The sequence below is a fragment of the Eublepharis macularius genome, chromosome 14 (assembly GCF_028583425.1).
Source record: "Eublepharis macularius isolate TG4126 chromosome 14, MPM_Emac_v1.0, whole genome shotgun sequence".
Lineage (NCBI taxonomy): Eukaryota > Metazoa > Chordata > Lepidosauria > Squamata > Eublepharidae > Eublepharis > Eublepharis macularius.
The window spans coordinates 35,971,703-35,997,500 of NC_072803.1; the positions used below are offsets into that span (position 1 = coordinate 35,971,703).

A 25,798-nucleotide genomic window follows, 5' to 3' on the forward strand; every position below is an offset into this window, starting at 1 on the left:
ATCCTGTTGGCAGTTCCACGTGGCAGGCTGGTGGGCCCTGTTGCCTGTCTAGTGGTTGGCACCCCTGGGTTGTGTGCTTCAGCTGTTCCGGCCACTTCCATTTTTCTGCATAAGATGATTTTGTTTTAACCTGGATATTAAGGAGGAAGGCTCCTCCTTGGCCAACAAGATGTCCCAGGGAAGTTTAGAAGCAGAGTAAAATGGCAACAGTGCTGCCCTGATGCGTGCATACAGCCCATAATGATCAGAGATCTGGATAGGGAGGCATGGCTAATGCTTGCTATTGGGGCTAATAGCCATTGATCAACACATTCTTGGCAAACAGATCTAATTCGTTAAAGCCACAGGCCATCACAACAACTGGTGGCAATGAGTTCCAAGTGTTTGCTTTCATCGGCCCTGAACCTTTTGCCAGTCAATGAGCATGATCCCCAAGTTCTAGCAGTAAAGAGAAGGGAGAACTTGTCTCATCGTTTATCAATTTCTGTTGTGTTGTTCCTTAGGCCCTTTTTGCCATTTTTAATGAAAAAATGTTTCCTAGGAAGGTAGGTTGGGTGAAAAGCAATAGTCCACTGTTGTTGATGACCCATTATTTTGGCTGAGGATGGATGGGGAAAAGCTTAGTCTTCTGGCTTGTGATTCTACTTGCTTCTGATGAGCTTGAATGGGAAGACGGCTGAGATGCTCTTTTCTCCCCCTGAGGAAAGGAGGACATCTTGGGTGATTCCCACTGTCCAATTAAGTGTCCAAAGGTCTGTTCTGTGCTGGCCGTATTTGAAGACAAAATTTAAATAGCCTGTCTGGCTCATCGAGTTGGGCTGCAGGCTGCACTCCATGCGAGGGTCCTTCATGCCAAAAATTTTACAACCCTGTGCCCACGCAGTCCCAGATTCTTTGCCAAGAAAGCCAGATATTGTTCATTGTATATAAATAATGCAAATTAAGTAATCCTATAATGTTCTGAATAGTTTGGCATTTTTGAAAATCCAGCATAATTCATGTTTTGGAAGAGGACAAAAATATGGAAGGCATTAAAATTCTTTGCCAACTACATTCAGACACTCCTCTGGCTTCTAATATTTCAGCAGGCATTGGCCACTTTCTCTCAAGCATATCTTCACAGACATCTGTGTGGTTGTAGTGGATTCTCAGAGGCCTAAATTCTGGGCCCAGGAATGCCTTCTGTATTTCTTTTCAAAGTGTTTGATGGTGGAATCTTGACATCCCTGAACTAGAGTTTCTGCAAATTTGATACTCTCCATTTTGAAAGCCCCCAGAATTTTTCCTGCTCCGCGTACTAAACAAGCATAGTAAAGCTAGGAAGTTTGTGTAATTGGCAATTACAGCTATTTGGAATAGATGGTCATTGTTTGTTCTTGTATATGTTTGGGCTTTACATAGAAGCATCACTGACCCACTGACCTACTTGGATCTCTTGCATTCTATGGCCTTTTATCACCACTGATTAAGGATTTTTTCTTCTTTTGTGTGTGTGTGTGTTATACAAGTGTATAAAATCCAGCTGAGGACAATATTTTATGCATCTGATGAAGAAGGCTGTAGTACACACAAGTGTTAGTCTTTAATATGCTGTAAGACCTGGTTGTGTTTTGTTCTGAATTTTGCTTTCACACTACAGAAAGTAAGTTCATTTTCAGTCTCCTGTGCAGTCCGACATGTGATCGCATGTGCAGCCATCGGACCAGTCGGATTGTATAGCTTTAAAGTTGCAAAGGGAGCACCTGTCCCCTCCTGGAGCACCTGTGTGGCTGTTTCCCGCTCAGCCAGCTGGCACTCTAGTTCCCTCAGTTCCTCTTCTGCCACTGCACTGAGAGGATCATGTTTAGCAGGCTCGTAGCTCAGGGAGTCTTGTTCCTCGAGCCAATCTTCACCTTCTGCGCCTGTAAGGAAAAGGAAATAGTTTTTATTATGGCTGATAAAGCCTTGTATAAGAAGCTCTCAGAATGTGGCATGAGAATGACCGAGATGGGTGGGCACTCATTCTGTCTTGTATGCCTTAGAGAAGGCCATAACGTAGGGTCATGAAAACACTGCCAGGTATTTACCCCAAAAGCTAAGGCAGAAAGAACTACCCAACTAAAAACAATACTGTGGGAATAGGACTTATCCTGCTCCGGTAGCTTGGCAGCAAAGATATCTGCCCTGACAGAGTGGATGGAAAAACGGCATCTGACTCACCTGGATCTGGTGATTTCAGATCCGAGCCACCTTGGGACCCTTTTATCCAGTGTCGAGTTGGATCCAACTCCAATCAAGATTGAGGGAACCATCGGAGTCAATGACTTGAGATTCATCTTCAACTCCAATGCGAGGTGCATCACAGGACATTCAGCTGGGACGGTCAGATTCATCCAGCACCAGTGCCTCCTCCCGTAGCGCATCAGAGCCACCAGCCAAGAATCTAAGGCTGAAGAGCAAGCATAAAAAACATAACACCTCCTGTCTGAAGCCTGTGGATCCAGAGATAATGAATGAGGATCTGGAAATTATTGAGTTTCCCAAGATGCTTTCGGTCAGATCATGCTCTCCTTCCTGAGTGTTCACCACTCGGAGCAAGGACATAGGAGCCATAAACACTCTGGACACCAGGGTTCTTGCTCCCACCAGTGTCCAGCATGGTCATCTGTAGACACCTTTACGAAGCACTATGCTGTAGATGTCAGCACCAGGAGAGACAACACAGTGGGGCAAATAGTTCCGCAGTCTCTTTTTCCGTGAAGAGCATCATCCTGCCTCCTGTGGTGAGTAGCTTGCTAGACTCCTGTGTGGAACTTCATAGAAGACTGAAAATGCAAACAGGGTTGCACTTACTTATAACGGTTGATCATTGAAGTCTTCTGTGCAGGCACATATACCCTGCCTCGAAGCCCACTGTGAGCTCTCCGTTGATACATGTAATGGAGACTTGTGGGAATGGGACACTGCCCTTTCCAGAGTTTGAGCAATGTGGGCAAGAAACAGCCACATAGGTGATCTGGGACAGGACAGGCACCCCTTTTGTAGCCTTAAAGCTATACAATCCTACCAGTCGGCCTGCAGATGTGCAGACCCGTGTGTTCCTGCACAGAAGACTTCAATGAACAACAGTTACAGGTAGGCGCAGCCCTGTTTTTCTCACCCTCCCTACCTAGTGCTTGTTTATCTGTAGAAAAGTTGGATCCTGCCTTATGTTTTCTTTTACTGTACTCTCACAAAGTTTCCCCTGTATCCTCTACAGTATCTTGAGGATCTGCTCCTGAGCAGGCAACAATTGTTGATCTTCCTGGAAGAGCCCTTCTCTGGTGTACCACAACTCTCTGCCTGTGGTAGGGAGTGGCTAGCCCTGGTGTTCAGTGCTTTACAAACAGGAATTGTCCCGGATGTCATAATGGTGCCTGTGGGACTCTCCTATGATGTGGCCCCTATTTCAATTTGTAGGGGACAAGTGGTAAGAACTGTGCTTATTTCCAGAAGAATCCAGGAAAACCTACATCAGTTAATTATGAGACAAGAATGGAATTATGGGTTAAAGTAGAACATATTTTAACTTCCAGCAACTTTGGTTCTGTATTCACTTGAAGATTAACTGTAGTTATAGCCAGTTGATACATGTTTGCGGGGAGCAAGGGAATGAGGGAAGCTGTGATTAGGGACATCCAGTCCCTGCCAGGTACATGGCACCTGACGGGCACAAGCTATGCACCTCCAGTAAATTGTACTGCAGATTTGGGAGGGGGAGATTGTGGAGTCACGCCCCTATGTTGATTTTCACCATCACCCACCTGAATACAGAATATACCAGCAGCCTCCCATGTTTCTGGGAGTCAAGTTCCAAGCACAGAACTCAGACCTCGTTTGTTAGTTGGACCTGGGTTCATACCAAAGAAAAGTGTAACTGTAGTTTTGGTACTCACTGATACAGAGTTCTCGGATACACTGTCTTCCTTCAGTCTGGGGAACTTGCTGCTGCATGAGGTTGTTGGGTCCTTATTTGAAGCACTATATTTGGACTTGCGGGGTTTGGCTTATGAGTTGCTGGGAAGACCCCCTGCTTTCCTGTGAGTAATATGCCTGTCAGTAAAATGTGGAAAGGCATTGTCACCTGCTTGATGTATTTAGTAGTTGAGAGAAGGCGGGGGGCAGAGGAACGAATTTTGGAGTTTGGGCAATGCATTATCTATGTTCAGGCCTAGAACAAGTTCCCTTTGATTTCGGAAGCACTCTTCCTCCCTTTCCTCTGTGTCGGTCGGGTCTTTGCATGTATCAAAAGATCTCTGTGCCACATGACTGATAGTACATTTTGGAAGTTCCGTTCAGGGTGTAGGCACTTAGAACAGAAAGCTTCACTGGGGAATTCTCAATACTTTCACAAAAAACTATGGTTCCCAAGACCATGGTCACGCAGGTTACTTAAGAGCTTTTCCTCACAAGTCTATTTAAACGTATGGCTTGTCTTCCTGTATCTGTAACTGGGAGATAACCTGACATGGAATGTGTGTTTGATTTAAAGATGGCACTTGCCTGCTTTCTACTTAAGAATACAAAAGGAAGTCTAGTCAGTGTAATGCAACATAATAGGGTGTTAATGTATTGGTTCTTGGACTGGGGAGACCTGGTTGCATATACGAGCCTGGCCAGAAAGCTCACCAAGAGGTTTTGGCTATCTCTTAGGCCTCTTGACGTTATTACAAGGAGACTAGCAGTGCCATCCCGAGCGCTGTGCCATCCTTCTGAATCCATTGACTTCAGATGGTTTAGAAGAGTGTAACTCTGCTTAGGGTAGCACTGTAAATATGCTGACCTTTGAGGGAGATTGGAATAAAATGTACTAAGTTCAACATTCACAGATGACACACACAGCGCTAGAGAGGCCTACGAACTCCTGTAGCATTAAGTGTGATGGCCCTTTCCTCTGGGAAATGTATTTATTTAATTTAGTTCATTTATACTTCACCTTTCTGCTAAGTGTAAGGGGACACAAAGTGGCTTTGATCATTCTCCTCTCTCCCATTTTACCCTTGCAACAATCCATACGGCTCTTCAGCTGGGGAAGCAAAACAAAATATCTTTGTGTTGCTTTGTGCCCTGCCTCTGGTGTCCCGTATCCCTCAGAGCAAGATGGCATGGCTCATTAAACAAGTGAGCTGTAGCAATTAAGACAGCACAAATGGCTTCTAGCAGCCTGTAAAGTCTGAACACTCTCTTTGTCTTCCCAGAACCCCAACCAGGCCCGTAGTCTCTGGATGTTGCTCTGGAGCATCTGCCAAGCTGCTTGTCAAGGGCTGGGCTGTGTTCGGGTGGATTTTGCTCAGCCCTTCTCTTTGCAGGTATTGTGTATCAGCCTGAGGTGCTGAACCTCGGAATCATGGGAATAAGTAATTCGCATTACCGTAATCTCCGTGTTAGGATGCCAAAGATTATGAGCCAACCTGTGCTTTTGATGAAAAATGGATCCTGTATCATCTATACAGTGGATAAACAAGTTCCATGCGCAATAGATAATCTCTTTTGTGGAGCATGTATCCTCTTGTGCTAGCATTTCCATTTGCACATGGGCTCACTGAGGCCATTGATCTTGCACAAATGGAAGTACTAGCGCAAGAAGGCGCTTGCTTCATTTTAGAGACTGACTAGCGTACCTGAATCTTGGACAGGGCTGTGTGCATGAGGGAAAAAGAAAATCAAAATTCAGCACCTAAAAATTCTGTGATCTTTTAGAAATTATGTAAATCGAGGCATTAAGCTTTGCCCTTCTTTTTTTCCTGAGATTTCAGTAAATACTTGCAAGTCAACCTGGGAAAGTTACTGTTTTCTTTTAAATGAGAGCTGAGATTCTAGGAAAGCTAAATTCTGCACTCAAGAACTTCAGCATACAGCGTCCCTGGTTTTAGGGGATAGGTTTTTTAAATGGGGTAGAGCTCTGGGGGTGTGGCCAAGTGGAATCTGGGAATGATGGGGTTTTCATTTGGACCACAGGACTAAGTGTAGTGAGGTTTACATATGTCTCAATGTGAGTTCACTTGCTCTTCAGCAGACACCCTAAACTAAGCAAAAGGCAATTGCTGCACTCCCTGGCCTGTAGCGTCGTTAAATATGATGGCTTTGGTTGGCATGAGCTGTAAGAAGTATATGTTCTACTTAATTTTTTCCTATCCTTGGTTTGGATCTCACAGTAAATTTCTGCTGAAGTAAGAGGAGGACTTTCACTGGTCCCTCTGTCCCACTGTAGACTCCCATCTTGCCCCTCATGCTTATTTGTGATGGTTTCCTGTTCCTAGGAACAGCATTTGGGGGGAGCATTTGGGCTACAAAGGGAGACGGGAAGTGAGGAAAGTCCCATTTTGCTGCTGGAAATGCCTTCCATTAGCAGAGACCTACTGAAGGATCTCCCCACTCAAATGCCATCTTTTGAGGTATACTGTTTAGTAGCTGGGCGTCCCTGGGATAGGAATTCTGACCTGAGATTCTGCATGGTCTGTGGTAAGCTGCAATTTTGGCTAATGTATTTCTGACAATGGAGCTTTAAAAGAAAAGATTAACCAGTGTATCCCACAGCCTTGCATTTTAATACTAAATTTAAAAGCCACCATTTGGATTTAAGGAGTGTTGCTGTACCAGAACATGTCCATGGGCAAACCCTGTTTGCCTGGCATTGGTTGCCTCCCTAGTGCTTGTGTGTAATTTGAAATTGAGGTGCCAATCAAACTCCATTAGCATGGGACACCTTGGTTTTTGAGGGTTCTCTTTCCAGAATCCTGCGTCTGAGGATTATCAGTATTCTATTCCTTCTCAGGATGTTGAGGGCTTTGTTCCTTCCCCATTAATAAATGGGGCGTTACCTGCCTGTAGAGATTGTTCAGCGTTGTAGAAACAAGAAAAGAGCCTTCTCTCTCTCAAACAGAGCTGGCCGTGTTTTAAACAGCTTATGTTCTTTTATTCCTAGGAGTATATAGCAAATAGTGCCTTCAGACAGAGCTGTTCAGGAAAATACCTGGAGGAACTGCTTCTACCAGAAATACTTGGCAAATGGTAACTATGCTCTAAATCAGGGGTGCTGAGCTGCTGTCCACACATTTTTTTTACTTGGCTCTATGAAAATGTGGCTAAAACAGAAACCATCCACTGGAGTGAAAGTAAAGTTGAGAGCAGGCACAGTGTTCTTCCATCTCAGTCTCAAAGCTTTGTATGCCGTGTCCTTAGAGATGCATGGTTCCCTCCTTGTGAAAGACATGGTCCAGATAGTATAAATAGTCCTGTTTGGTTTATTCAATATTTTGGAGAATGTGAGAGGTATTAATTATCTTTACAGACTTCCACATCCAACAGAATCACAAAATCGCACATGTCACCTTTCAAGTTTCATTTGAAAACTGCATGCATGAGCTTGCAAGAAATGCCAGTTCACAAATAGACGTTTTGGAGCAAGAAATCTAAAATATGCTTTCTGCTGAGCAGCATCTTGCTGTATATTAATTCAAGGGTATAGTGAGAGTAGCAGCCGAATAGCCCAGACTAGCTCAAGCTTGGAAGCTAAGTGGGGTCAGTCATGGTTAGTACTTGGATGGTGGACCATCAGGGAAGACCAGGGCTGCTGTGCATAGGGAGGCAATGACAAACCAACTCTGTTCCTCCCTTGCTCTGAAAACATTATGGGGCAGTTGCCATGTACTGATGGTGATTTGACAGCATTTGGTTATTACATAATGAAAGAGTCCTCAACAGGAGGGGAGAATTATATCAACTGCCTTGAGCTTCTTGGAGGAAGGGTAAAATGTGATGGAGAGAAAGATACAGTCTATGCCCTCAGAGGGCTTTTCTTTATGTCTGGGAGATAATGGGCCATAGCTGGAGGAGAAAGGATAGGGACACAGACAAGGGGAAAAAAATTCTCCTTATCATGCTGTTTTTTTTTTAAATTTCTGCCTCTTCTAGCCCCACAATCCTGGATTGTGAGAAATTGGAATATCGGTCATCAGGCTCCTATGGTGCTGTAGCGCTGAACGTGAAGCAGCAAACCTTAGTGGACAATTTGAGCCTCCATTCTCTGAGCAGTAGGTGCTAATTCATCTGACTTGATACCTTTTCTTTGGAAGGAGTGAGTGCCTGAGCTGGTAATCCCCACACTGTGTGCTGTGAAAGACCTATTGTTGTGCCACCCCAAAAATCAAATTGATCAAATAAGTAAAAGTTTCCCATGAGCCCCAAGATAAATCAACCACAGACAAGGCTGATTGATATGTGTCTGCATGATTTTTGTGTGTCTGCTTGGTTTACTACTTGGGCCTTTCCTCTTTCTGTTCTGGGCTGATAATTCTGCTCCAACTTTGTGTCAGATGGGATTGGATCAATTGCTCCCATTGCAGAGATGCAGCAGAACTAGTACTTGCTCCCAACACAGGCCTTTTGTGTCTCCAGTTGGCAGACTGGCCCGGAACAGTGACTTGTGCACAAACACAAAGGATAGGTCTCCCCACCTCGAGAACAGGAAAATTTCTTGGGTTGGGGTGTCTGGGTGACACCCAGTCTGCCCAGAGGCATTAAATTTTCTAGGTAAGAGCTGCTGGCTCTAAAAATCTTACAGTCATTGCACATTATTCATATTATTGCAATTTCCTGCGGGGAAAACAGGAGGTGGAGGATGAAGCAAGGGTACTCTGTCTCACCCAGCCTTGGCAGATTATCTTGAGCATCTTTGGTTTTGGATTCCTTAGGCCACGGGGCTGGCTGTTAAGTACTGCTCATTTTGTCCATGCACCATCTGTGTTCCTGTCTGCATTGCACTTGGCAAAGCAAAGACAGTGTTTTTTTTTCTTTTTTGTCAGGGCCACAGATGTCCTTGTATACAGACGCCTACATTGCGAACCACTTGTTCTCACATGAGGTTCCTTCTGCTCCAGATGCATCAAGAAAGCAGTATGGCTGCAAATATGGCATAGGCTTTGAACATTAACTGGCAGCAACCACAGAGGTGTCTTTGTGACTTTGAAGCATGAATTCTGAGCTAAACAGCTGTGTTTGGTAAAACTGTCATAAATCAAAGAAACACACAGTTAAAAGAAATGGTCCTCCCTGGTATTTGTGGTTGCCATGACCAGAGCCTTCCCTGATGTGGAGGGAGGGATAGAATCTGTCTCCCTGAGTTTTTGAACAGCTCAGAGTATCCGTAGGCAGGGCTTTTTTTTCAGGGGGAACACGGGGGAACGGAGTTCCGGAACCTCTTGAAAATGGTCACATGGCTGGTGGCCCCGCCCCCTGATCTCCAGACAGAGGGGAGTGTAGATGGCCCTCCGCGCTGCTGAGCGGCGCGGAGGGCAATCTAAACTCCCCTCTGTCTGGAGATCAGGGGGTGGGGCCACCAGCCATGTGACCATTTTCTCTGAGGGCAACCCACTGAGTTCCACCACCTTTTTTCCCAGAAAAAAAGCCCTTTCCGTAGGTCAATGACATCTTCATTTCCCAGCTCAGAAGAAGGTCTGGGAGTTAATCACGAAACGCTTGGGAGGTATTTGAGGAGCCCTTCACAGCATGACTTCAGGAGCAATCTTCTGCCTTTTAGCCAACTTTGAGCTCAGGAGACGGTTGAGCATTATTATTAATGCTGGCCCTGACAAGCGAATTCGTTACTCCCTGCTCAAGGGAGAAGCTCCTTTGGTCTGTATCTCTGGTAGCCAAAATGTTCTACCAAGCAGAAAATATACCAGGTTGCTCTGAGCTGCAGGTACAGCCTTCTTAGTTACATAAATGATGTGCCTCACGTGTCGAGGTGTGTTTTTTAGTTTATTGCTCTTCTCCCTGACTGTGGATGTAACTTTCCAATTATCGGTTATTTTAGTATAATACCTGAACTGCTCTGTCTGTGCTAATGCACAGGCTGCGTGACTTTTTGCAAATGGCTCATAAGCATGCTTTAAAAAAGAATAATCTAGAAAGAAAAGAACTTTGCCTAGGAAAGCCTTCCTTACTGAGGCATGTTTCTTTCGGGGGGGGGGGGGAGAGAAGCAATCAGTAGAAACAGGCCTGCTTGTGATCAAGTTGGGCTATCAAGGCACCCCTGCAAACATAATCTTATGAGTGTTCCTGTTCCCTGCAGGGTGTGAACATATTATCATTCCTTGCTTGTGAAGTCCATTTTTTTCCAGTGGGCCTAATGTCAGTTAATTATATTAGATCTATATCCAGTTTCTTCAGTGGAGTCCAAAAAGCAGCTCATGAGGTTGATAAAATGCAACATATTCCATTTTAAATAAATAATATCTTTATTTAATAATAAATAACTATGCAATGTATTAATATACTTATTTAAATTTTAAAATTAAAGCTATAAGAATAATAGTCGTGATACGACGTCCCCCTATGGGTCAGCAATGACTCGGTGCTTGCACAGGGTACTACCTTTACCTTTACCTAAGATAATAGTGAGAAGAGATTGGGAACACTTCTGAAACACTAAACTCAAAAGCAAAGCAAGATAATACCTGGAAACAAAAACCTCCCAGTCGTGGAAAACAATTTTTCTGGATATGGGGTTGAGGAGAAGTAGAAAGGGCAACTTAGAGCTTATTCAGGGTATAGGAGGTGAGAACAAAACTCAGAGCCTCTTTTCCCATGTAATACTTTCCTCTGGTATGGTGCTTTCAGTATTTTTCTCCTAGTGCTGCTGACTTCTGGCATTCGAGCTGGCAGAGAGAAAAAGGGCAGAAGTACCAGGTAACATGCAGGATGAGCAGGGCTTAGTTCATTTTTGGTCTTCTCTGCAGTCCCACATGGGATTGCGCATGTGCAGGCCTGACAATCAGTAGTTCTGTAGCTAAAATTTCCTCTAGGGGGCAACTGCGCCCTCCCAGAATGCAAGCGCAACCTTTTTTTCACCAAAACAGTCCTGTCTCTGGAAGGAGTGACGCCCCTAACCCTCAGTTCATCTTGTGCTGCCGGTTAGAGAGGTTCTTCATGGCGTCTTTCCATCAGTATCCATTCTTCACTTCGACAAAAGAAGACAGAGAGATGGTCAGAATGGCTGAAAAGGCCTTATTTTAAAAATGCACTCAGTGCAATGCAAAAGTGGTGAAGATTGATGGGCATTCTCTTTGCTTCGTCAGTTTGGGAGAAGGGCATAATGTTAAGTTGTGCAAACACTGCCACAGCTTCATCCCTAAGGCTAAAGCAGAAAGAGCCACCAGGCTCAAGGCTACTTTGTGGGAACAGGCATTGTTGGCTGTGACTAGCCCATCTGCTAAATTGGCTAAGTCTTCTGCACTCACGGAGCTTGCCGACTGACCGGATCCGACACCACCGAGTCCTCCAGATCCGACCACGCCATCTGAAATCCGAAAGCATCATTTTGACCTCAAGTGCACTGAGCTCACTGGATCTGAATCCATCTCGGATTTGTCAGTCAGCCTCTGGTACCTCGAGTCCATCAGAACAAGCAACATCACAGATCCGTTAACACCAGTGAGTTTTGAGTACTCCAAACCCATCGGCTTCAACAGCTTCTCGGATCCAACAATGCTCCGAGTCTAGAAAGCTATCAGATTGGACAGTATGAACCATTTATAACACCTGCCTTTACGGATCCGCACTCAGTTCCAATTTCAATCAGGCATAGATCTGAGGGAGCAGAAGGGCTGACTAGAATCCTTGGAACCATCCAGGAAAAGGCCAAATCTAAATTGAAACACTCGAAGCATAGGAGGAGTTTTCATAGAATGCAGGTCATAGATGTTGAGACTAGAGATAGTGGAGACCTCACGTACCCCTTCCCCTCTCTCAGGTTCCTGCTCAGCTTGTTTTTTGAAGGAGGAAGGAACCTTGCCCTGGGAATCCTTGTACCTGGCCTACTGAGGGCATGGACAGATTTCACACTAGAGCTGCTGTGCACGCAGTTTCCCAGCATGGTACCAGGGAGTGCCTCTACCTTTAGTAAGGTTCAGTAATTGTGAACATTACATAGCAGAATCTGTGGGAGCCGCATCTGATGTTGCACAATGAAGGGTGCGCCATTGACAACACTCGATTCCAAAATCATGGCTTTTCATCTGCCTGAATCAGACCTACCTGGGGAAGTGGAATCCAAGTCTTATCATCTGAACCATCACCAGATGCTCCAAATGGCAAAATCCTTGGACGTAGATGTGGCTTCTTCTGAACCAAGACCCACCTGCAACACCTCTATTTGAAAAACCCAGCCAACATTGTGTTTCTCATTATCAAAGGGTTCGTAGATTTGACTTCTACATTACGTGATAAGCCAGCTTCTATTCCCCCTACATCCAAGAAGGCTGAAGGGCTTTGTAAGACAAAGGAAGACAAATATCTCTTTCTTTTCACCCACCCTCAGCCATCGTTGGTTACCAAGGAGATGCAGTCAAGGCACAGGCAAGGCCACCATTCTATGCCTGCCAACAGGGAGAGAGAGAAGCTGGGTAGACTGGGACGAAAAGTTTATACATCTGCAGTCCTCAACATAAAAACCGCTAATTATGCTGCTATTATGGGGACTTATCAGATACTCCTTTGGAATAAGATGATGGTGTATAACAACCATCTGCCAGAGGACCAGAAAGTTCTAGTCAAGGTAATTAGGCTCTCTAAACAGCAAATAAATGCCGGAAGGCACATGGCCGACTCTTCCACCAAGGCTGTAGCATTGGGTGTAGTTCGTTGAAGGCATGTATGGCTCTGGTCCACTGCCCTACCTATTGAGTTGAGAAGCTGGGTGGAAGATTTACCTTCGAGGGCGAGACATTATTCTCTGCAAAAACAGATGAGTATCTATTCCAAAAGTAGAAGAAACAGCAGATTGTACAATCCTAGGGAGTATTGCCATCTTCTCTGCCATCAGGTTCTTGACCCTTCTACAGACAGCAGCAACAGCAACTGCATAGAGGTCGCTACTCCTGATGCCAACCCTACCAACCTCAGTATCCTCATAATTGCTCAACATCTGATGGTCAAGGGCAATAACAGACGCGCAAGCCCACTCATAAACCAAGACAAAGTGTCTCAGCGGCTGGGAGCAATGACCTAAGGCAAAGTTGGAAGCAGTTCTGACAAACGCAAGAGGAATGTGTTGTCGTTCCAATTAAAGTGGCATTCCTGGTGATTATCACTTCTTCCAGAAGAGAAAGTGAATTGTCAGTACTGCGCATGGATTCTCCTTTCCTTAAGATCCCTGCAGAAAAAGTGGTGCTGAGACCCAGTTTGGAATTTCTAGCAAAGATAGTTTCCAAATTCCATACCTCACACAAGTTAATACAGCTTATATTTTTCCCTTCTCCCACACCTGTGGCGGAGAAGACACTCCATACTTTGGACGTAAGGAGGGCTATACTCTTTTACTTAAGCTGTATGGCATCTTTCAGGTTGGACGTCCAACTTTTTGTTTGTTATGCGAGTCTAAATAAGGGAAGAAAGGCTACTTCTCAAACCATTGCTTGATGGGTAGTTCAGGTTATTCGGATGTGCTATGAGCAAACTAGCTTACCTTGTCGGAAGTCCATGCCCATTCCACCAGGTCACAGGTGTCTTCAATAGCCCTTCTTAAAGGTGTTCCTCTACAAGACATTCGTAGAGCTGTGACATGGACATCAGCTGATGCTTTCATCAGGCATTACGCCCCAGATGTACATAACAGGAGGGAAGCAGCCATGGGTCAAAGGGTCCTGCAAACTCTTTTCTTATGAAGAGTGCATCCCTTCTCCATGGGTAAGTGGCTTGTTAATGTCCCGTGTGGGACTGCACAGAAAACCAAAAATGAAAACAGGGTTGCATTTACCTGTAACTGTTGTTCATTGAGGTCCTCTGTGCAGGCACACATACCCTCCCTCCAGCCCCACTGTGTGCTCTTCACTACTTACCTGGAGATTCCAACAGCTAAGGAGAAACTAAGGATTGAGAGCATCACTCCTTCCAGACAGTGAGCTGCTTTGGCAGGAAACAAGCCATGCCTGCGCTCTGGGAGGGGGCAGATGCCCCCTAGAGGAAACTTTAGCTAGAGAACCTACCAATCGATCGGCAGGCCTGTGCATGTGCAGTCCCGTATGTTCCTGCACAGAAGATCTCAATGAACAGCAGTTACAGGTAAGTGCAACCCTGCTTTCCCTTGACCCAAGCGTGTCATTTTCAGTTAAAATTGTGCCCCCATATGTGAATAGGTGGTTGCCTGTCTCTCCTCCAATGCTTATAGCAGCTGGGGCAGGTGCATTTGTGATGTATTATGGGGCTTTTAAAAATTTCACATGAAAACCTTAGATGTCAAGGCTGAGATCTCAGAAATTTAAGCCTTGCTCATCTCTCAAATGGAGAGAGAGCCCAGATCCTTCTTTACTAAAAAGCTCTCGTATCTGATTCCATTTGACTCTGCCTTTTGTTGTGTGTGTGGGGTGGGGGGGGAGATAACTTGCTTCAACAGTGTGCCTGGCTGGGAAAAAAGATGTAGTGCCTTTTACCTCTGCCTCTGTCCAGCTACCCCTGGAACCTGACTGCAGGTGCTGGTGTGAACCACACATTTCCTTCTTTTGCATGCATACACACAGCTGTTCCTGTTTGTCAGCAAGACGTAGTTTGGCTAGCCTCTGCCTCCATGCCCTCCTAATCTATAGTGCAAATTGGGCTGCCTGTCAGAGATGGGAGGAGTGATCTGATGCTGTCTCTGTCACCTTCAGTTGTGGGTCTCCACCTGTCTGCTAGCAGCTACAAGTTTTGCCCCCAGCTGTCTAGCAGGCAGGTCCAGCCCCAGAAAACGGAAGAGCTTATGCAAACAAGATCCCCACTTATACAGAATCAGTAAGCCCTCCCAAAGAGTGAGTTGATGCAAGGACTGGTGGGAAGTGGAAATATGGTGCACAGAAACACCAACTTGGACGATCCTGTTTAGCGGGGAGCATCAGCACACTGTTCTGCTTGCCTGCCGTGCACTAAACTTCCCTCACTACCCTTCCTACTCGCCAGAGAACTAAAACCAGATAGCAAGGGACCAGGATTATGGACAGATCAGAAGTGTTAAGTTCCAACTAGGCTGTCTAAAGTCCATGTCAGCATACTTCTGAAAAGGCGCTCACAAATCCAGCAAAGTTATAGATAGCTGGTAGAACCCATGGACAGGAAGGTGGGGTTTTTTATATTTTAAAATAGGGTAGAACGTTCCACAGGTAAGTTGCAAAGGATGCTAAATGAAGTGGGGCCATGGCTCAATGTTAGAACATCTGCTTGGTATGCAGAAGGTGCCAGGTTCAATCCCTAGCATCTCCATTTAAAAAGACCAGGCAGTAGGTGATATGAAAGACCTCTGTCTATAAGACCCTGGAGATCCACTGCCAGTCTGAGAGCCAAGCTACAAGCGACAAATTACACTTGCCTGGCAAGTGAACAGACTCACGTGTATTCCTCCCTGTTCACTTGCTATTCACTTGCGCTCCACTTGATCAAGTGGAGAGCAAGTGAATGGCAAGTGAATAGGGAGGAATACATGTGAGTCTGTTCACTTGCCAGGCACGTGTAATTCGTCACTTGTAGCTTGACTCCGAGTAGACAGTACTGACCTTGATGGACCAGTATAAGGCTGCTTCGTGTGTTTATATGATTGTAGGCTTCAAGTCCAGTGCCGCTGCAGTGACATTTTGGGCGTGAGAACCCCTGGAGTAGGGCCAATTACATGGGTTCTTTCCTAAGATACAAAATTTCTGGAAATTTTGAAGCAACGGAGATAATGTTTAGTTCTTTCAAGGTAAAAATGCACAGTACTTATTACTTATCATCCCTAAACTTATTTAACTGCTTCAACAATGTGAAACACTTTATAACTTAGCATATAAAATTGTACTACTTGGAATATTTTGGAAATTTAAAAGTATGAATATCATAGTTTTCTACAAGTAAAATTACAAGCAACTGCGTATCCGATTATATCTTTGCCACGTGTTATATTTTGCCATCTGAGTGATAGATCAGAAAAAATAAGTTTAAAATAGAAAACTAATTTTGTGGTAAACAAGTAGACAAAAAGTCTCTTACAGTCACAGTAGAAACAGCACTATATGACATGGAGTTAATCTTTAAAACCCTGAAAACCATGAATGCATCTTCAGCCCGGAAAACCCACAACAACCATCATCTTCATATACATTATAGTATACCAATTATGGACAAAATTAGTCACTTTTATTTTACATGTCTACAGAAATTACCATTCTTACATAAATATTCTGAGTAAAACCTTGTTCTAAAAAGCATTTCATTCATTCCAAAAGAGAAAACTATTTTATAGGTTTTTTTTAATGTATCCAAAATTTTTCCTAAGGGAGGAAAAAGCAGGCTCCCCCCCCCCTGCTTGTGTCTTCATATACTTTGCTTTCCCATGCAAATGCTCCCCTTCATACCTAGCCTGAGTTTGTTCGTTCAAATGGGAAGCAGCCGTACTATTAGCCCCACCAGGAGCAAGGGCCTCCATAACCTTTGAATAAATCTACCCTTAATGGCTCCTGATTTGGAGATCTTGTAAAATAGATCTGCTTTGCAAACTGTCTTGAATGATGGTGGCTTCCAGGGTAGTGCTGTGCATGGCAGAAAGAGCTTGAAGAAGAGCTGTCTGTTTGATTAACCTGAATTTGGGGGATGATATCCTCTCCAGAGCTTAGTGGAGCAGGCCCCGTGGTTACTGGCCTGGCTGTTTACCCTGTTATCTCAGCTTTTGTGAGGGAGGTTGACTTCTAGGCCAAGAGGAAAAAAAGTGTTTTCTCCTAAGGCCCATATCATACAAAAGGAGTTTTAACTATTGAAAGCTTGTTTACACCCTGGAAATCCCTGTTGGTCTTTAAGGTGCTACTGGACTTGAATCTTGTGCTGCTGCTACAGACCAACATGGCTACCCACCTGAAACTCTCATACAACTTGAAATGCATAACTAACTCTGCCATAAGGTGTGGCAACATCCATTATATGATTTGTTCCAAAAGGAGTAGAAATATTCTTGAAAGTTAACTATTAGCAGTGATAGCTACACAGAACCTCTGTAGTTAGGGACGGTATTTTGGAGAACCAGCTGCTGGAAACAAAAAAAGGGAAGCCCTTCATGGGCTTCCTGGATGCATCTGCCAGTTGTCAGAAACTGGATTCATCATTGGACTAACCCAGCTGAGCTTCCTTTTTGCTCAGGTTTCTAGCTCATGTTGTTCCATCATATAACTGTAGCATAATGGTGATTTAAAGGTTTAATGTAACTGTGCTGAAGAAACAAACAGTGGAAGAAAATTATACGAAGGTTCCCTTTGGAATCTGCAGTTAATAACAACAACAAAGTGGCCCAAGCTTTAGCTCTGTGTTCTCTTTGCAGGTGACCTTTAACAAAGGATAGTTGCGTTGCTTTGTGCTTTGCAGTTTTCTAAATGTTACGAGCAGCCTGAGGGCTCCACCACTGATCTCATTCTCTTTCTGTCTGACCCTTTGAAGCCCTCAAGGGCCATGCCCTCCCCACATGCTCCCCTCTTGGTCCTGCCATTTGGACACAAGGTCAGAGGAGATCTAGGCAACAGGACAACAGGGACAATTAGCAGGCAATGAAAGGCCTCATATCTGAGCCATGAACTTTTCCCAAGGAGGAAGCGGCCCTTTCAAGTTCCTCCCTACTAGCCAGGGCTCCCACTGTGCTCGGTTTTAATCTTCATCTGTCTCACAGCCTCCATTTATCTCTGCCTGCATGATCCAGTCAGATTCTCCCCCCACTTCCACCAGCTAGCCTCCACCCCCTGGTTGTCATTGCTTCACCTGACTTACGATGTGAGTTCACAGAAGGCAGTTAGGGTTACAGCTTAGGGTTGTATGTGTATGCTGCATAGTTGAAGGAGTACAGAAGGCTCAGGGTCCTGTCTTGGCTCCAAAATTCAGCTTCCTAAGCATCCCTCTCCTACCCTGATTTTATGTAGGTGAGGATATGTATGTGAATCATTTTTAAAATGCAGAACAAAATATGAAAAGGAACTCACGCCAGTATGCTCAGTTCAGATGAATTATGTTACAAAATTTGAATTGCATATATATATATATATGTTTTAAGTGCAGAGTTCATGTAAGCCTTATCTGTTTTTGCATCTCTGTTATTTAATATAGTAGTTAGACAGGCGTGTTTTCTCTTTTGTAGAAAAGGTGGTCTGTGTACTGTTTTAGGACTGCAGCCTACTGATGAGAGCAAGGGATCTCTACCCACACAGCCACCAAGATGCCAAGATCCTGGCTGATTAGATACAGTTGTCTGGAAATGCAAAATTTTGCCTAGCTCTGTTCTGTTGTCTTCTGAGTCCACTGTTTTTTCCAAAGTTGAACATACTACTTCCTAGATTCCTAAGAGATACCCCCTCCCTTTCATTTTCTTTAGCTGCTGTATCTTGTTCTGCCATCATGGCTGTGGGAATTACCTCTGCGCTTCTGTTGCACAAGCACCGAGAGGTAAGCATGAAAATGGGGCATGAGGATCTAGATCTCTCTCCCTTACAGGTGTTAATAGTAGAAGCAGTTTTCTAGCATGGGCTTCTTGGTGAGATGTCAGGGCCTTTGAAGGATCACTCTGGCAGTTATGAGAGGCTGGTGCAAGATTCCAGACTCTGCCTGCCTCTGAGACTTCAAGGAGTAGGTTTTGGGGTGGGGTGGTAATATATTCATTTTAAACTCTGGCTTTAAATTACTTTAATGATGCGTTTATGTGCTGGTTTTAATGATTTTTCAGATGAGATTTTAATTTGTATGTTTTAATTTATTGGCCCCTTTTGTGGCCGTATGAGGGCAGAAAGGCAGGGTAAAAGTCTTGTAAATAAACAAATATGTGCTTCATTTATCCTTTCTAAAACCCTTTAAGTCCATTTTATAGATGGAGTAATTGAGGTCAAGTAAGGGACATTTCCACATACCATAGTGTTACGTGTATCCATACAAATAGAATATGAATACAATTAAATACACACTTGCAAGCACATGTACTGTATAGGTACACTTGTTGAGTGAATAGGATTGTCCCTTTCAGTTGTCCTGTCAGTGGTAAGCCTGCATCTGTGGCCACATAATGTGTGAACGGATGACCTGCACAGTTGCTGCTCTGCAGCTGAGCTGGGATTGGAGCCTGGCATTCTGGAATAAACTGGTTCTCAGGCAGCTGGGAAGATGGGCAGCTGCCCACACTGCTGCAGCATCCAGAACTGAACATGATTGGAGAGGCGTAGAATTAATAAACACTGTGTGCGTTTAAAGCTTAGGGTGGGATCACACCTTTCGTAAAAATAAGCAGTTAAGAAAAGCTTGCAGGATATCTCTGCTCACACTTTCAGTTCTGGGGGATTTGGGGGTATTCTTAATGGAGTTTCTCCTTCCTGCTGCTGACAACCCTCCTTAATTCTCCTGGTTCTCTCCTCCCTGTCCCCTTGGCCAGGGAGTCTTCCTGTCACAGCTGATGCAGGACTTCGTCTGGCTCACCGAGGAAATTCTGCTGCGCAACTATGACGTGGGGTTCTCTGGGCAAGTGCGGAATGTGGTGCTGCACACCCTTTTCCTGCTGCGGCACTGTGTCTCCCTCCACCGCCTCTCCCTGGGGGATGTCCTGGTGGCTCCTAGGAGGACCGAGGCTGCTGTGACAGAGCTGAGCCAGCACAGCGCTGCTCTCCTGCCTGTCTTCATACAAGAAGCTGTTGGGGGTGAGTGTGAGTGAAGGCCGGGCAGGTAGCACCACAGAAGGGAGGGAGCAGCCGTTCCTCAGAACGCCTCACGCTGCTCCCTCCACCACCGTGGCCCAAGGCATCCAGTACTCCGAGCCTCATCCTCTTCCCTCAAGGTCAGCTGTGGGATTTTTACAGCCCCCATGCAAGAAACTGTCAGTGCCTTTCCAGTCTTCTGCTGTTCCGGTCCCTTCACCTTGTCTGCTAAAAGGTGCCCCAAAGAGGAAGGGTTGGAAGCGACAGCTATGAAAAGGAATAAAAATCCCTTGCAATCCCCATACTTGCCTTCCTCACAAGGGGTAGACTCTTAGCCAAGTGGTGGTAGCTCTGGGCGGGCTCAGCTGGCTTCTTTGGGCCTGTGGCAAAGGCCCGACTTGAGAGCATCCTGGTGCTGTCTCTGCTGCCCCTTTTGGTGCCAGTGTCTAAATTCTTGTTCCTCCTGCTTCCAGTACATCCTGGTGGCTCCTCTGGAGAACTTGGTACTTCTGGGGGTGGGGTTCATGCCTGTAGAATGTTGCAGGCTGTTTGGTGGGAGTCGAGAAGGTATCAAGAGCTGGGGCTATTCCTCCAAGGGGGTGTGGTTGGTGGCTCGACTGCGGATATATTTTTGCATGTTGTTTGCTATTGGGTGGGTCTGCTACTTTAGATGTTTGTAAAATTGGGTGGAAGAAGATGAGCAGATGAAGCTCTGCCTTGTACTGTAACTCTGCATAATATTTTCTGATAACACTTGCTGAAACAGAGGACGTGGGCAAGCACATTGACAAAACGGGAAAGGTACTTGAACTGAATAGCAAACAGTATCAAACCTCCATTTGTCATGAGTAAGAGACAGGATGAAAAAGTCAGCAACTAGGAGGATCATCTTATTCTATGTATTTAACATCTGGAGGTTTGATGCCGTTTTATTGCTTGCAGGATTTTTTGTGCTAATTTACCATATTTTTGATGGATTATTAGTAGGGGGTTGCTTTTTTGTCACGTTTCCTGTTTGCATCCTCTGTTTTGATGGGTATACCTCTATGATGCTTTATACCCCAGCACAGCTCACTCTTTGGCTTGTTCATTATCTGGGGTCAGCCTGGCCATTGGTCCGTCAAGCCCGGTATGGTCTACTCCAGCTGGTACTGAGCTCTCAGGCGGAAACCTTTCCATGCCCTTGTCCCCGAGTATGCCAGGGATTGAACTGGGAACCCTCACTGTACAAAAGAATGATCTGTTACTGAGACATATGATATCTCTACCCAATTATTTATTTCCTCAATTCATGGGGCAGTCCAGGATTTGAACCTTGGACCTCTTACACCCCGTGCAGGAATTGTGTCATTAGTTCAGAAGGCCTCTTGTCTGTGATGCTTGGGCTGGGATTGATGTTCTAGAGCTGCACATTTTTGGGCAAGGTGTTAAGTGGTTGTGCCTTCAGGGGAGCAATTCGAAATTTTGGAAAGAATGTGAGAGCTGAAGAAAGTAGGGCTGTATCTCATCCTTGCAAATAAGCCCACAAAAGTTACTGGCCTGCATTTTTTTTCACTAGCCTATCCAAACATGCCTTTCGCAATAATTGTCTGCAGCCTCAAAGAAACAAACGAAATAATATTTTGTCAGTCTTCTGTGCCTGATTGGCTGGAGGCACTTCTTACTTGCCATTGGTCATCAAGCAGGTGACTGTTTACAAGCCTTTTAGCTTCTAACTTATGCCACATCAGTGACCTTCATGGAACAAAGTAACATAAGCTAAAACATTGGTCTCTGCCCTGAGGAGCATACAGTCCATGTTTGCACAGAGAGGGAAATAACCTAGGGAGGGAAAAGATAACACATGAGACAAAAGACAAAGAACTACACAAACACAGTTCTGAATACTTGTGATTAGTGTTCATAACGAGTGTGGATTACACAGTTGCCTTGTGTTTCTCTGCAGCCTGTGCTATTAATGCCCTACTGGCAGAGCTCCTTCCCTACTTGGGAAGCCTGGAGCAGCTCAGGGATGCTGTCCTGGACCAGGAGGAGCTTCACAACAAGACTGTCTTGCTAGTCCAGTTGCTGCCCAGAGACGTCGTCCTGCGCCAGGTGGGAAGACCAGTGTTATTTGTGTCTTTTATCTCTGACAGATTTTGAAATGCGAGAACTGAAAGACTGGGTAGACCAACCCCTGCTTACCTGTTGGATCCCCACAAATCACCCTGAGCCAGCAGAGAGAGCTCGCTTGCCAGTGCAAATAGACTTGGTAAGGGTAGGCAAAGGAAAGCTACTGGGCCCCAAAGAGAGAGGAGGGGGGATTGCAAGGGAGAGGTTAACAAAACTCCTTGCTAGTCAGTTACCTGGGTCAGATGGCTCACGACACCCTGTTCACCTGCACCTCCAGCAGCATGTGGGCTGCCTCGGAAAAGAAGTACGGGCCTGGTTTCACACACGCGATTTGATGTCTGCAACCCACAGTGTGATTGTATGTGTGAATGAGTCACTGCAGATACTACAACACTGATAAAGCTTTCATAGAATGAATTAGGGAAGAATTAGGGTTCTCTCTCCCTGGCAGTCTTCAACCAGATGCTGGAAAGTCACATTTTGAGGATGGAAGATTTCCGGAGTTGAGCAACAGGTTAGACTAGATGGCCCATAAGACTCCTTCCAACTCTGTGGTTCAGTGATGCTGCATCAGATGCAGTGCTCTTCAGCGTAGTTGATTCACAGTCAAACTGCACCTAATCAAGTAATGTTACATGCATGTATGATCTCAGAAACTGTATACAGTAAACAGAGACCAAAATATTGTGGGGCAAGATCCAATCAAAGTTAAGCACTCTTAAACGCTGAAGATTTCAATGGTAAAATTTCTCTCATCTAGATAAATGTAATCTCAAAGTGTTTAGCTGTGGTTGGATTGTGTCTTGTGTGAAAACACTTAAGAGTTGTCAAAATGGAAGGATTGCTAGATCATCGAAACGTTCTAGAAAGTCAGTCCAGTCATCTTGAATACAATTGGTGCCTGTTTTGTGAACCAGTCCTGTGTTGGGCTGGATGGCAAGTCCCTTTCCTGCCTCTGCTAAGTTTATTTGCTTTCTCCCAGCCGTGCCAGTCTGTGTATTACTACTGCCAGGTTGTTGTGGACAAGTTGATCCAGGATGGCTTGTTGGTCGCCGAAGAGGTAGGGAAAGCCATTCCTTGGGGAAGGGGGGAGTGAGCCCTGTGAGAAAAGCATTTCCACCATGGCGTTTTAGCTTCACACCATCTCAGCTCAGGAAGACTTTGCAGTGATAGCGAGGCCAGCATTTCCCAAGTGTCAGAGAGCAAAGAAATACTTTCTCCCCCATGAATTAAAACCAGGGGCATGCTCTTGCATCTGAAAAAAGGTGGTTTTCTGCAAAAGGATGACATCCTCAGGATCTCACCCTGTGTGTCTGCACAGCACTGAAGTGCCTGGAGGGAGAGGAGCCTAGAGCAGAGCCTGCGGAGAGGCACCCCACGCAGCAGTCTTAGAGATTCTGCTGCATCCATGGTTTGGGATGGATTGAATTATCCAAGAGGCAACAGTCCCTCCCACCTTCAAAACAGAAAACGGAAGAAGGCAAGACCAGAACAGGGACCTGTGGAGATGCAGTGAGCAGCATCTGAGTCCACTAGAGACTGATTTAATAAGTGTACTTATTTAAAAATACACACATTTTAATTTCGGTATCCCAGTCCATAATTTGGTCATTATTCGTTGAGGCCTAACAGCTGTGGCAGATTATGCCCTATCTTCTTCGCCGCACTGAAAACTGTGGGTTCATCCACGGTCTTCCTGTGCAGTCCCACATGGGACTGCGCACGCGCAGGCCTGCCGATATCGGAGATTTTTATAGCTCAAGCCCACCAGGGGGCGCTCTCGCCTTCCACCGCGCATGCGCGGCCATTTTCCCGCCTAAATGGACTATAGAAGGCGGAGCGCCCCACACATACCCTCAGTTTCCTTTTCGCCGCCGATAGATGAGGTTTGGCTCTTCTACTCGTTCGCGATGTCGGATACTGCTCTCTTCAAACGATGCGTCTCCTGTAATCGAAAGATGACCAGGTCAGACGGCCATTCTAATTGCCTTTATTGCCTCGGGGAAACCCATAATACCCAGGCCTGCAAGCATTGCCGTGCCTTCACTTCGAAGGCCAGGGCGGAGAGGGCGGACCGTTTGCATGCTTCACTTTGGCAACGTGCTATGTCTGTTGTGGATCCTCCGGCGAAGGCACCCCCACCTGCTGCACCCGGATCTACTCCTCGACCGATCGAAACCGTTAGCTCGAGGACCCCTCGCACCCTGCCTTCCCCGAGTCATTCGGAGTCGAGACCGAGAGATCGTTCGTCCTCTTCGGTTCGGAGCGCGTCGGAACCAGCACCATCGGTTCCGAAGGTCCCTCGGAGCCGACCACCCTCGACTTCATCTGCTGCGCCAGCCTTGGATCGAGCTGCGTCCCGGAGTCGAACGCCCTCAGTGTCGAGACCGACGCCTCCACCGTCTCAGGGTGCGGTCGCTTCGGAGACAGCTGGAGAACCATCCGCTCCGCCCGACTCTGACAAGAGGAAGAAAAAGAGAAAACACTCTTCCAAGAGGGACAAGGCGGTTCTGGAGCAGTTACTCTCCTCTCCATTACCGACCCCTTCGGGTGCACTCGGTTCCAACCCACCGGAAAAGAGGCGTAAGGATCCCGACCCGGTTCCTGCCTTGACCTCTTCCCAGGAGGACCCGGTTCCGGTAGAGAAGCCCCCGACCCCTACGGGACGTCCGCGTTCGACCTCCCATGAATCCGGGTCCATCAGATCGGGTCGGAGTTATCGGAGTGGATCAGACCGTCGATACAGCCCGTACCCGACTCGGAGCCGATCGAGGGAGCGATACAGCAGTGAGGGCCGGGCGGCCTCGTACTACATGGGGGATAGTCCGCTCCGATCGGACCGCTCTTTTCGAAGGGACTCGATGTCCCCTTCCTTTCGGATCCGATCCTATGACGACTCGCGTGGAACACCACACCTTTCTGAGGTTGGCTACCATCGGAACCGACCAAGGAGTTATGAGTCCCCTCCTTCGGATTCACCTGATGCTGAACTTGGCCCAGCGGAAGAACCTTCGCCGACGGACGACTTCAGGGCCTATAATGAATTGCTTCAGCGAATGGCTAAAGCACTGGATTTGGAAACGACCTCTACGGAGTCGAAATTTACTGATAAGATCTACCAGCATATCTACTTGGGTTCCACCCCTTCCGTAGCCTTTCCGCTGATCGGCGGTTTTGTGGAGTTGTGGAAGAAGCTCAATGTCAAGCCTGCTTCTATCCCCGCCACTAACCGGAAAGTGGAAGGCCTTTATCGTACGAAGGACGAAAACCATCCTTTCTTGACGATCCATCCGCCTCCTTCCTCCTTAGTCACTGAGGAGATGCAGGCAAGAGGCAAACAAGGTTCCATGTCGGCTCCTACTGACAAAGACAGTAGAAAGATCGATACTCTGGGGAGGAAATTGTACACCTCTGCTGCTTTCGCCATCAAAGTGGCTAACTATGCGGCTATGATGTCGGCTTACCAGCTCTTCCTGTGGAAGAAAGTGGCGGCTTTCCTTCCCAAACTCCCTGAAGACCAGCAGACCCTCCTGCGTGTCATCCAAGAGGAGGCCACCCGCCTCTCGAGACACCAGATTAATACGAGCAGGAGTTTGTCTGATACGTCTGCACGTTCCTTGCTCTCTTCAGTGGTTTTGCGGCGATTTGCGTGGCTCCGCACGACTGCTCTCCCGCCTGAGACGAGGAACAAAGTAGAGGACTTACCTTTTAAAGGGACGCTCCTTTTTTCTGAGAAGACAGATGAATATCTGTCGAAAAAGAGAACGGATCGTCTCACGGCACGGTCCTATGGCGTTCTGCACCAGGCTCCTCAGCATCCCGCCAGACCTTACTTCAGATCTTCTCAGCGGGGCAGATCATATCGGTACCAGCCTTATCAGGGGTATTCGTATCAGTCTCAGAGGAGTTACCAGAGCCCTCAACAGTCCTTTTCCAGGCGCAGACAAGGTCACCGTCCCAAGCATGGTTCTCAGCAACAACAGGCTAAGGATGCCCCCCACTCCCAGAAACAATTT

General features: G+C 46.1%; 1 protein-coding gene across 1 annotated transcript in view; it reads left to right on the plus strand.

The window, feature by feature from the left end:
- Window positions 1-25,798, plus strand: part of GPAT2 (glycerol-3-phosphate acyltransferase 2, mitochondrial) — a 61,791-nt gene that overhangs the window by 23,774 nt on the left and 12,219 nt on the right. Inside the window, exons 8-15 of the mRNA XM_054998205.1 lie at window positions 3,239-3,448; window positions 5,217-5,327; window positions 6,944-7,029; window positions 7,933-8,051; window positions 18,368-18,438; window positions 19,412-19,673; window positions 21,616-21,764; window positions 22,765-22,842. Of these exons, the coding sequence (XP_054854180.1) occupies window positions 3,239-3,448; window positions 5,217-5,327; window positions 6,944-7,029; window positions 7,933-8,051; window positions 18,368-18,438; window positions 19,412-19,673; window positions 21,616-21,764; window positions 22,765-22,842 (1,086 nt within the window). The remainder of the gene's footprint in view (window positions 1-3,238; window positions 3,449-5,216; window positions 5,328-6,943; window positions 7,030-7,932; window positions 8,052-18,367; window positions 18,439-19,411; window positions 19,674-21,615; window positions 21,765-22,764; window positions 22,843-25,798) is intronic.